Source organism: Ambystoma mexicanum, chromosome 8, assembly GCF_040938575.1.
Source record: "Ambystoma mexicanum isolate Mex_15411 chromosome 8, UKY_AmexF1_1, whole genome shotgun sequence".
NCBI classification, from domain to species: domain Eukaryota; kingdom Metazoa; phylum Chordata; class Amphibia; order Caudata; family Ambystomatidae; genus Ambystoma; species Ambystoma mexicanum.
Window position 1 is genome coordinate 1,677,643,896 of NC_090929.1, and position 12,333 is coordinate 1,677,656,228.

General features: G+C 50.4%; 1 protein-coding gene across 7 annotated transcripts in view; it reads right to left on the bottom strand.

Annotated features, from left to right (window-relative positions):
- Positions 1 to 12,333, bottom strand: part of FGFR2 (fibroblast growth factor receptor 2) — a 159,331-nt gene that overhangs the window by 84,048 nt on the left and 62,950 nt on the right. For 5 of the 7 annotated variants that reach the window (XM_069611956.1, XM_069611955.1, XM_069611957.1 and 2 more), the window contains exons 3-4: positions 2,765 to 3,031; positions 809 to 883 (exon numbers count right to left, since the gene is read on the bottom strand). In XM_069611956.1, coding sequence (XP_069468057.1) covers positions 809 to 883; positions 2,765 to 3,031 — 342 coding nt within the window. The remainder of the gene's footprint in view (positions 1 to 808; positions 884 to 2,764; positions 3,032 to 12,333) is intronic. The other 2 variants (XM_069611959.1, XM_069611958.1) reach the window with 1 other exon arrangement.

Here is a 12,333-nt window from a genome sequence, read left to right on the forward strand (position 1 = left end):
TACTTCTAACTTGCTCCCACAATTAGATTCCGAACCCACAGGACAGTAGTTGGAGGTTTTATAATGCATTCTACTGGGCCTTCAATGTTTGGGGCCAGCAGTCCTGGCTGCCACCAAGGTACTTATGGGCAACCAATAATTAGTGAATGGGTGTCGCTGCCAGGAGGCTTTCGGGAAGGTCACAGCACAGTTTGAGTTTTTACGTGCAATTCAATATCCTCACTGCACCTTTAGAAGTACAATTCAGCGATTAAGGACTTTTTAAAGTCGCAGAGGTTTTAAAGTATAGAAGTTTGCCACTTTACGCTGTAGTAATGGCAAAGTATGGAGAGACAGTCCTGGAAATTTTACATATTAAGTACATGTACATTTCACAGAGCAGTCTAGCTGTGGCAGGGGAGGCGGGGGGCAGCCAGGGGGCTTTACGCATAGGCAGGCCATTTTGGTTACATAAAGGAAAACGTGATGGTGTCACTGCAACATGAAATGGGTCAGTACCACAGCAGAGTCAAAAAGTGCGTGGAGTCAAGTGAAAAAACGACTTCTGCTGAAACACAGATACTCAACTCCTTGCCCCACAAATAACTATATTTTCCCGCTCAGTCCCCTAACTACTATCAACACCATGGAAGTGAGGACAAGATCCATCCACAAAGCTCTTCCCAGCCTCCGACACAAGGCCAGAATCGTGTGACCTTGACCAGAACACTATTTGATCTCCTTACTCTGCCTATCACTTTGAACAAGCTCACATAGGTTAGCTGTTTTATAAAATAAATGTTTGTGGACGCCTCTCATGTACACTTACTCATGTGGTTGTTGTCATTTGGGAAATCTTCGGATCCGTCGTTGTCATCCTCATCGTCCCCAGAGGAGATTGCATCTGTGCCAGAAAACATTGTATGTTACCCTTAAAGATGAGACGACAGCAAACACAAACAGCTTGACGATCTTTCCCTCTTACGTCTGGCCAATGGTTGCTCCCAGATAACAAACTCCCTGACAATACAACCATAGCTCTGCCCATCTACTTCAATACTGGGACTCCCGCGTGGCCCGACCAATGCACCTCAATCCTTATCTGCAGCACCGTTTCCACTTCAGTACTGGGACCTACACATGGCTCCGCCAATAGACCTCAAGCTGGTCATGAAGCCGCCCTTGCTACCACCATAGTGAACCCCAGAAATAGGTACCTCACTCTTGACCGGCTAAGCAACCTGATAATGCAGTACTTGGATCCATAAAGCTCTGCCAGTACACCTCAATATTTTACTGCTGTGTGACTATTTGTTTTACATCTCCGGTTGTCAAAAACAGCTCTGCCAGTGCAGCTTTTTCCCCACCAGAAGCATCTTTCGTGAGTCAGCAATGTGGCTGTGGCTCATACTGTGCTTGTGGTGAAGGGGAGGGCTGCTACATAAAGACAAACTATTACTGCACTAGTCCAGAACTCTATGCGAAAGCCACAAGAGACGTATCTCTTTAGGAAAGGCTGAGATATCTTTGGGTATATTGGCATCTCCCCAGTTGCTGTTTGTTACCCCACGGAACCATGTGCCACTACCATGCTGTTCTCTTATGTGACTAGTGTCCCTACAATCCCAAGGATCCCACTCCTAACACCATTTTGTAAATAATCACCTACTATTAACGGCCTAGGCTGACCTCCTCCTTAAAAGAAGCACAGGGGAGCAAACTCATCAATCATTCCAATATCCACCTCTCTTTAACCCTTCCTTGCATCAGCCTAATGACTCCATTCTTGATCTAAAGAAGGAAGACAATATAATTGTCTTCGACAATATTTTCTGCATCCATGCTGATTATCAACTAACTGGTTAGATCATGCCTGAAAAATCACCACCTCTTCCCTCAACCCACAAGAAATTAAACATATACCAATCTTGACATCGGGTCAGTGAAGACGAGATGTACAGATGGGCCCCTTTTCAATGGAGGATTAGTAGGAAAAGTAGCGGTGAGGGGGGTGCACATGTCCTTGCCTCTCACTCCCAATTTAACCCCTCACACATCTTAAGTGTCTTACGTCCCTTTTCTCATGCACTGTCCTATCTAGATGTAGGTGGGCATACTGGGAAATTGAGACATTTCTAAGACATCAGTTCCTAATAAAACAGGGCTTAGCATATATGGTCTCTGCCCTAGCTCTATGGGTCTTCTAGAAGCAGCCAGCCTAAAGAACAACAGGTGATTTCTCAACCCTACCAGCTTTCACTTTCCCAACAGCACTGCCTTCTCTGACTCCATCAAATAGGGCAGATCACCAAACCCTCAATTCCCTCTAAAGAGACAAATGTCTGACATGCCCACAAGGAGACAATACATATTTCAGTGCTGGAGGCATTTTCTAGATCTCTAAATGTCATCAAGGATAGGCACTGCCTGAAGTACCTGACAAGCTGGCCCTGGCTTGCACTGTGCGCTCCAGGAGTGCCTTCACTTGTACAAAAGCCACCACTGAATCTTTAGGCTAAGTGCAAGGCCCTGATCACCACTAGCCCACAAACAGGATCAACTTTTCTACACAGGATGTCCCTCCTAGATGCATACATAATAGGAGGTAGGGACCCCGAGACACCTCTGGCCTTCCAATTTCTTTGCCTGCTGCAACATCTTGGACTCCTCTCGGAGTCCACTTCTGTATCAATATAGGATTCCGTGCCCTGTGTCTTTCCAAGCCCTGATCTCTGAATTCTGATTGGCCAGTGTGGTCACTGTTCCCGCAACGCCTCTCACTCACCTGTGATGTTCACAATGAAGTACCGGGATTCGCTTTGGAGCGGCCTCGCTGCGCTGCATGCATAGAGGCCGGAGTCGCGCGACGCGGCCTCCCTAATCTGCAGGTAGGGCCCAATCAGCACTGTACGGTTGTTGGGCACCAGTTGGCCGCCATCCTTTGTCCAACTGACCATGATGGCGTCGCCCAGCAGGCAGCGCAGCTCAACAGACTCCCCGGGTAGGGCGGAATGAACGTCGGGCTGGGATATCTGGTATTTGGTCGGAGGTTCTGCGGGATGAGAAGCAGAGGGAAGGGAAGAGCCCAGAAGGGGTAAAAGAAGCAAGATTAAGGGGCAGAAAGTACGTAGGAAGACGGGGGCATAGAGATTTGGGGGCCGAAAAGGAAGGTACAGAGCGAAAAGAGTGGAGAGGAAGGTTCAGAAAAAATGACATATGAGGAAATGGGGGTGTGTACAAAAAGAAGTGATGATGAAAGTGTATACCGAAATGTTACAGGGGGGAAGTTGATAGAGCGGGAAAAGGGTGGAAAGAGGGAAAGGGGGGCAGAGAAAGGGAAGAAGAGCGGGACTCAGAGAAAGATATGAGGAAAGAAATATTTGTGATGACGCAAGAGTGGTATAAAAGAAGAGATGACAGAGGTACAGAGAAAAGTGGGAGGATTGAGAGGAAAGAAAATGGATATGATGAGAGAGAGAGAGAGAGAGAGAGAGAGAGAGAGAGAGAGATAATGAGAGGGGAAGGAGCGAGAGAGAGTGTGTAGTAAAAGAGTTGTACAGAAATGTGAGTTAAGGGGGAGATACGCGTTAAGGGATGAGTGCATGCATGGAGAAAGAGAAGGATGAGGTGATGAGGAGGACGAGGTATGTGGAGCGAAGTATGGGGGAATATGGGCAGGAGTACAGAGTGCAAGGTGAGGAGAGATGAAGAGAGGAGCGAGAGGAACAAAGAGGGCGAGAGCGAGGATATGCGAAATGAGAGGTAGAGGGAAGCGTGGGGAAGTGGAACGAGAGGATGGAATAGGAGAGAGAGTAAGGGAGAGATTGAGAGAGGGGGAGAAGAGAGACTTAGAGAGAGGAAGGGAGGGATAGAGGGAGAGAGAGACAGAGAGAGAGGGAGACAGAGAAAGAGAGAGAGTGGAGGGAGAGAGAGATAGAGGGAGAGAGAGAGTGGAGGGAGAGAGAGATAGAGGGAGAGAGAGTGGAGAAAGAGAGAGGAGAGAGAGTCAATGAAGCTGCCCTTACACCACAGAAAGTTCAGCACACCGAGCGACACATCCCCACGCCTTGCCTGAGAGCATGCAGTCATTGAGGGACACCACCATGAAGAAAGCGCCCAGAGGAGCGGAGATAGTGGGCGGGCAGTCCCTACGGGTGGGGCATACAGGGGCAAAAGGACTCAACCCACCCTGCGTCCACCTTCGAGCTAGGCTCCCCAGCGAATCACTAAGAGGAACCAACTTCTAGGCACTAGGGAATCTGTACAAGGATTCTACAGCAACTCTTGGGCATCAGGTCAAGGCGCTATCCTGCCTTCCTCCCTGCTACAACCTTTTGGGTTCTGAGCACCACTGACCAGGGTGGCAAAACTAAACACTCGGCTGATTACGGAGTACATACCAAGCATGGACTTGCCAAAAGAAATGACAGAAAGACCCCATGCACACTAAGAGTGCCCCGTGGGCTACACATTTCATCCCACAGCACTTTGAGGCCATACCAATGGTATTAGGCGCTATACAAATAGCATATAACATAGGGAGAAAGGAAGCTTGCTACTTTGTGTGAGGAGGAACACGCTCCTGGGGCATGGGTCTGGCTCACCAAAGCTCACGCAAAGCCTTCCCACGAACATAAGAAGGGACTGTCTGTCCCACGCCATTTTGCATGTATATGCCCCTCCCCCCCCTGCTGGTCATTGCAGTGACTACCACAGCCGGTCTTCAACCACCCCGCCCCCCAAACTATCCAAGGCATTGCTGAGTAGTGCTCAGGGCAATCACAGGAGGTGCATATAACTGACTACACCTTCTCAGAGCTTGAGGGATTATAAGATCTGTTCTATCAGAGTCCCAAACTCACCCCAGGACCCTAACAGGACCCCTAGTTCTGGCAGGTCCTCCCCCGGCCCCCCACTTCCATTCTCTCGGGTGCTCAGGTGTATAGGTAATGTGTTTACATTTAAGGTCACACGCTTTTTTCAGAGAAATTATGGTGTCAACCATTCGCCCTTTGAATCACTACTGTTTATACAATTCACCAGCACTAATACTGCACGTTATTTTCTGACTGAGTGCACCCCATTTTGGACATGGGATGACACCCTTGGGGTTTTTCAGGCCATGACTCCTGCTTTCGGTGCCATGCCAACCATCCTCGGGGGGATAGCTCAGGGGCAAGGTGCTCTCCTTGGAAGCAAAAGGACATGGAGCAACACAGGTCAGATCCACGGGTCCACGCTTAGGAACCAGGGGTGAACTGGGAACTAAAAGAGGCCCTGGAAATAATGACTGGTGACCAAAAGAGGCCCTGGAAATAATGTTCAAAGTGGCCCCATATGACACATTTTCAGCAAGCCCAATGCTTTTCCTATGAGAAAATTTGGAAATACCACACAAAAGAGGCCCAGGGTGCAGAGGCCCACCGGGGAATCTCCAGAGTTCCCTATGGGCCAGTCCACCCCTGTTAGGAACCTCTGGGTATTAAGCACGTTATAAATAACCAATCAAATCCTAGCCCCTGGGAATTCGGCCAGTTGCAAGATACAACAATGGGGGCGGGAGAGGCTGTCCCCACCCGAAGGAAGGCCACCCTTTAAATGTTTGTCCTGAACTCCAATAAAAAATCATTTTAGGCTCCGCCCATTCCAGCACTTAATTGGTTAATGGACACGTTGCTGCTTTCTCCTGTGCTGCAACTGTCTCCAGGGCACAGGACTGCTAAAATGTCACCACATCGCCGGCCTCGGGCGATGTGGCCTTGTTTACACGTGCAGATTGTGGCCAGTGCTGCCCCGCCTTAAGGTAACATCACAGACCTATTGAAACCATTTTGAAACCTGAAAACGTGTGCAATGCGGTGTCTTCACAGCACAGGGGCGGGGGAATGCCTACCAGCTCCACTGCCCCTACCTGGCACAGCCATTCAACTGGCTACAGACGGATGCCAGCAGTGGAATATTGGTAATCGTTCAATAGTTGCCAACATGATCCATTCCAATCTGTAGGTGCTTATTCAGTTCTGTTTTTTTTCTTTGAATTCTGGGACTTGTAGTCTTTGTTTTATAATGGGAAAAGTGGAACTACAAATGGCAGAAAGAAAAGAAAAAAACAGGACTGGATAAGCAACTACAGAATGGAATGGATCATGCTGGCAACTTGTATTGGAACAGACACTGGGGTCCATGCAACATACAATTTTATTCTATCCCCAATATAAAATGTGGATTTGTTCAGTGAAAATGCCCCCAGGAAACCAGGGTGTTGCTGCAAGACTCCAGAGCTCCACCCCTTTGACACACCCAAAAGAGTAGCAATGTATTCTCCATTGACAAGAGGGCGACTGTTTGGGTCCATCAAAGCTAGGGAAGGCGGCACCGCTCAACGGCCATTATGGACAGGCTGACTTGGCATCTAAGACTTCTCAGTACCACAAGCTAATGTCTCAAGAATTCCAGGCACCCCCTCTTCAGTAAAAGGTGGGTGGGCACTAGGGCCAGGATGCAGTCTAGAAATCTCACCAGGTCCAGGACTGAAATAACGCAAAGCTGAACTTCCACCATTTTGAAACACCTGGAGAGCCAATGCCCCCTTAAGATCGTTGCAGACACTCTGCCAAGTCAAACCACTGTATAAAAATTAGTGTCCCCGGGGCTTGGTGCTCGATTCCAAATGCTATTCTGAGAAATAGGACAGTTTTAGAGGTCAGCTTTCCCAATACCGGAAAGGTTTGAGTCCAAGTTGTCCTTTATTCGATGCATTATTTGGTGAAATTGAACTGCCGACAAGTGTTTCGCACACCTGTTGCTTTTTCAGGACTATCAGTGTTAGAAATATGTATTAAAACTATAGGCTTTGGAAGTTGTTTAACATAGAATCTCTAAACAGATAGCTCCGAACATGTTCGTTCTAAAGAAGCCCTTAGCTTGGAACAACATAGAATGTCTTTTTCAGAATTCATCAGTACATAGGTGCTCCCGAAGCAGGCCCAGTGTGTTATACTAGCCTAGGAACAGCTGTGTGAAGTAAGGTGAAGAAGCCCTGTTCACTTTTAGCTCGGAGTCCATGGCCTGCTGTTATACTATATGGGTTGACAATGTGTAAAGATGTGTCTCTTGTCAATGGGAGACTGAGAGAGCAGGAGGTTCACATGGTGGCTTGAAACCATGCTGAGTTCGCTGCGGCAGAATAAACCTGTCTCTCCCCTGAACCGGACACAATACTCCAGCGACGGTGTCCAGGACTGGACAAAATGCTAGCAGGTGAGGCCTGACCAGTGAAGGGTACAGTGGCTTTCCTGGGGGGGAAGCTCTTCCCAGGCACCTCAACATTACTTCCACTCTCCCCATAGACAGGTGCTACTCTGTAGTGCAGAAATCCCCGAGTCATTCCCCCAAAGTGCACTCATTTTAAAAACCCTGGCATTTGTCATGGGGATTAATACAAGGAATGATTTTTGCTTTTATAAATTGCAGCTGTTTAACCCCCGCACACGCTCTTTTCGACACACCCGGCTTAATCGAGTAAGGTAAACATATTTTTTTTCCCAACTTTTTTTTGTTTTGTTTAAATGCTGTGGTCCAGAAAGGGTATGTTTGGAAGGCATTTGAATTGAACTGTTCACGCTGCTGCTAACAGGGGCCTTGGGCTCGGCCAGCTCTGTGGCAGGTGGGGGGCCTCCTTTGCTGCCCTCTGTCCCCCTCCAGCCCGCTGAGGGGGCCCTCGAGTGTTCCTGTGGTGCTGCCTTCGGTGTGCTGGGACTTGCTGAGTCGGACGTCCTTGGAGAAGGGCGCGCAGGACTGGAACCGGCCCTTCCCTGTGTCAACACACCGCCGTGCACGGCAGCGATGCCATTGTGGGCCCTTCAGCGCGGGATTAATGAGTGAAGCCTGCCCACGCAGGCGTGTACTCCGCAGCGGGCTTCTAGGCGCATTCCGATCCAAGGAGACCTGTCCAAGCGGGAATGGAAGCTACATGTAGTTGGCCAGTTCGTAATCTGCTTCACTGGATCCAGAGAAAATCTACTATAGAGGTCCAGGGGGGAAAAACCAAGGTACGTCTTCTGGTTAAACTAAATCAACAATACACTCCTGTTAGACACCAAACATCACTTGCGAGAGGCAACTAGCATTTACTCTCCAGGGCGTCAGCAGAGGTCAAAGAACCCGCATGCTTACTCAGGAAGGGAAATGGCTATTTAGTGCCTGCATTGCTCTGGTTAGCATGACTCCTACCAGACGCTATTTCTCACTGTCCAAGGCCAAACTGCTGCCGTACAAACATACATGATCTCTGTGTGTTTGTGGATGTGCCTAAAGAAACATTAGGACACATCTAGAAGACTTATAACACACAATGGGTCCTATACAAATGGACCAAACAGTTATAGTTTGACATTCAATCTGTTGGTTATGATGGCACGCACTCCTCATTCTCCAGAGGTGGCTCCTTCCAGCTGGGTGATGCCTGGTACCCGCAAACCACTTTCCCTCCTCATCAGGTCTTGCATTTGATCCCTCCCAAACCGGATCCAGTAGAAACCATTTGTAACTGGTCCATTGGAATGTCCTCTAGGCTAGCCTGGCTTCAAGCAAATCCAGTAGGGAGGTGTAAGGGGGGAGGCCGATCAGTCTCTGGCCACGCAAGCAAAGGTGCACCGACTCGCTGGAAGTGCCAATGCGCCACCTCCATGACTTGCAAGGCCCATGTGACCCCCCCCCACCCTCCCTCCCTCACTGCCCCAGGGGCATTCCTGACCATTCCCGGTGCTCCGCCTTGAGTTGGAGGACTTAGGTCCAATCTTAGGGTCTCCGATTAATTGTTCTCAGAGACACCAACATGTTCTTCAAATGCAAGCCCTGCACGGAAGCCCGAGGGTCTGTCATGGGGGCTCCTTGCGGGACTTTCACTTTCATGCCGATTAACTCCACGTTTCATGCTGGGTGTGTCCAGTGCGAATGGGGACACGGCAGGATCATGTGATCTTTCCAAAAGCGGCATAATCATTTTGCAGAAATGACTCACCCACGCTGCCAACCTATAGTGCTTCGAGGCCATAACAGTGGCAGGAGGCGCCAGCACAGCCCCCTTGGTAGCGCCCCTGCGTGCCCCGTGTCTTGTGCTGGGCGCCCTCCACTGCACCTGGCCCGCGGGTAATCCTGGCCCCCTTAATGGCACCCATGCCTGGTGTCCTTTACAGCCGGGGCGCCCTCCACTGCACCACCTGCAGGTGGCATCTTGGCACAGCTTTAGGTGCCCAGTCCTCCAGCACAGCCCCCTTGATAGCACCCATGCCCGGTGTCCTTTACCGCCGGGGCGCCCTCCACTGCACCTGCTCCGGGTGGCATCTTGGCAAAGCTTCGGTTGCCCACTCGTCCAGCACAGTCCCTTAATGTCCTTTACAGCCCGGGCGCCCGCCACTGCATCTTCGCTGGATGCCTTCTCCACGGCTCTCTCTGCCTGGAATCCTCTTAGGACGCCAGCAGGGCTGGGACTGCCCCCCGCATGGCACTGGGAGTATAAGTGGCAGGGGCGGCGCCTTTACACCAATCAAATGGAGGCAGCAGGTGGCATGCCCGGGCATGTCTTCCAGGCGCTTATTTTCGTGGGATCTACTTAACGTGCCGCCGTACCTTGTTGAGCCCACCCCATACATGACACCACCCCCCCCCCAAAATATCCTTCAGCCAAAAGAGTAAGGAGCCAGAAAGACCCCTCTCCACCCCCAACCAACCAGAGGTGTCTAGGGAGGTGGCTGCACTGACTGAGGGTGGCATTGCTAACACCGCACTGGGGCGGGATGGGCACATGCCCAAACGCGAGCAATGTCTCAGATCCCAAAGAGCAGCAAAGGCAAGGGCAGCCTGGCATTACTGTGCAAACAGCACGGCCCAGGGTTTGCGCACATTGTGCACAAGAGCGTGTTGCGCTTGGCGAAGAAATCTACACTCGCCTTCGTGGTTTGTGTGTTACATAAAAACACCGACCCTGGCACCACAGAAAGAAGCCCCCCCATGGCAAGAGGGCCGAGTGAGACCCCGTTTAAGTGTCGGAGGCTAGGTAGGGCTAGAGGAGGTGGGGTGGGGGTCGATCACAAGGTGGGAATTTGCGAGCCTGGGATACCAGTACCAGTGACGGGGAAGGAGTGAGACTGCATTCAAGTGCCCGAGCGAGTGTCATGGAAATAACAAAGCCTGGCTATTTCCCCCCAATTGCTTCGCTGGGGGTGAAATGCCTTTTGAAATAGAGATTGTCCTGCCAGCTTTACATGAAGCTGTTTCGGACCCAACAGGCCCGAGTTCAGAGAGGGGCCCCCAGCCTCCCCGAGGTGCTGAGTGAGCAGGACTGACAGAGCTGGTAAAACCGATTCCAGCCGAAAGAAAACAGGAAAAGGCACATTTTTACAATACCTGGCCCAAAAAGGCCGGAATTTTGCCCGTGTCTGGGGAAGGACAGCGAGTTGTAATAACACAAGCTGGACTCGAAGGAGCTTCGAGGGAACATGGGCTGCAAGGCGGCAAGGAGGGGGCCTCAGCACACTCAGAGTGCCTGGAGTCTTGAGGCTCGCCCCAGCACACATGCACACCCACCGCTTCTAAGGGGACCCCCCCCCGGCCTACACAAGGCCCTTCCTGATCCCGAAGGTGGCTGGCTGCCTGGGCCTCGGTGAATATCCTGGTGGGTAGGGCATGGGTTAATAAGCTGTAGCTATGTTTTGGACTACGACTCCCACCATCCCCCATCATTGACTATGCTGGCAAGTGCTAGTGGCAGTTGTAGTCCACAGCTGCTGGAGAGCAGAATGTCGCAGATGTTGCTGTAGGGGAAGGCAGTCCTGGCTGGAAGGGGCCCAGTTGCAAGCAGGCCCAGTAAGAGACCTTGTTTGCACAGCTTTGTTCAGTGGAACTTAGACAGCCATCGCAGCCTCCAACTGGGGCGTCTTCAGCGCCATTATAGCTATAACCCCCCCTTTAATGCATTGGAAGTGTTGCTGCTAAACTGCCAGCACTGGCCATGGGGTCACAGATAGGAAAGGGCCACTTGGCAGGCCGATGATGAGGAGTGAGACTCCATGGGAGTGTTCTAGACCAGCGACCAGGAAGGAGACTCCATGGAGGTATTCTAGACCAGGAATCGGGAAACAATGAGACTCCATGGGAGTGTTCTAGACCAGTGACCAGGAACGGGGGAGACTCCATGGGAGTGTTCTAGACCAGTGACCAGGAAGGTGGGGAGACTCCATGGGAGTGTTCTAGACCAGTCAGCAGGAAGGGGGGAGACTCCATGGGAGTGTTCTAGACCAGTGACCAGGAAGGGGGAGACTCCCTGGGAGTGTTCTAGACCAGCGACCAGGAAGGAGACTCCATGGAGGTATTCTAGACCAGGGATCGGGAAACAATGAGACTCCATGGGAGTGTTCTAGACCAGCGACCAGGAACCAGAGAGACTCCATGGGAGTGTTCTAGACCAGTGACCAGGGAGTGCTCTAGACCAGTGACCTGGAAGGAGGGAGGCTCCATGGGAGTGTTCTAGACCAGTGACCAGGAAGGGGGGAGACTCCATGGTAGTGTTATAGACCAGTGACCAGGAAGGAGTGCAGCACTATTTAAGGGTTCTAGACTAGAGATCAGGAAGGAATGAGACTCCATGGAAGTGTTCTAGACCAGTGATCAGGAAAGAGTGAGACTTCATGGAAGTGTTCTAGACCACTGATCAGTAAGGAGTTGAGACTCCTTGGAAGTATTCTAGACCAGGGATCGGGAAGGAGTGAGACTCGAGGGAAGTGTTCTAGACCAGGGATCGGGAAACAATGAGACTCCATAAAAGTGTTCTAAACCAGTGACCAGGAAATAATAAAACTCCATGGAAGTGTTCTAGACCAGTGATCGAGAAAGAATGAGACTCCATAGAAGCGTTCTATACCAGTGATATGGAAGGAGTGAGCATCCATGGGAGTGTTCTAGACCAGTCATCAGGATTGTGTGAGCCTCCATAGAAGTGTTCTAGACCAGTGATCGGGAAGGAGTGAGAATTGGGATTCTATTAACATAATGAAGCTCCCGCCCGCTGGACAAATCTGACACCGGTTATTCTATACTCTGCGAGGGGTCAGAAATGTGGGGTGGGAAACTTTGTGAAGGTTTCCCAACAAATGCCATTTTATTATAATATAAGGTTGGCTGAACACCTCACTCTCCCTACTCTGACAAGGATTTCCCTGCCTTAAATAAACTATAGGAAACACTCTAACAAAGCACATCTGCCCCTCACACTTATGCATACACAAATAAACAAGGAAATACATGGCAATTCTAAAAAAACATGATTGAATTTGTAATGTCACTACAGTCTCTTTT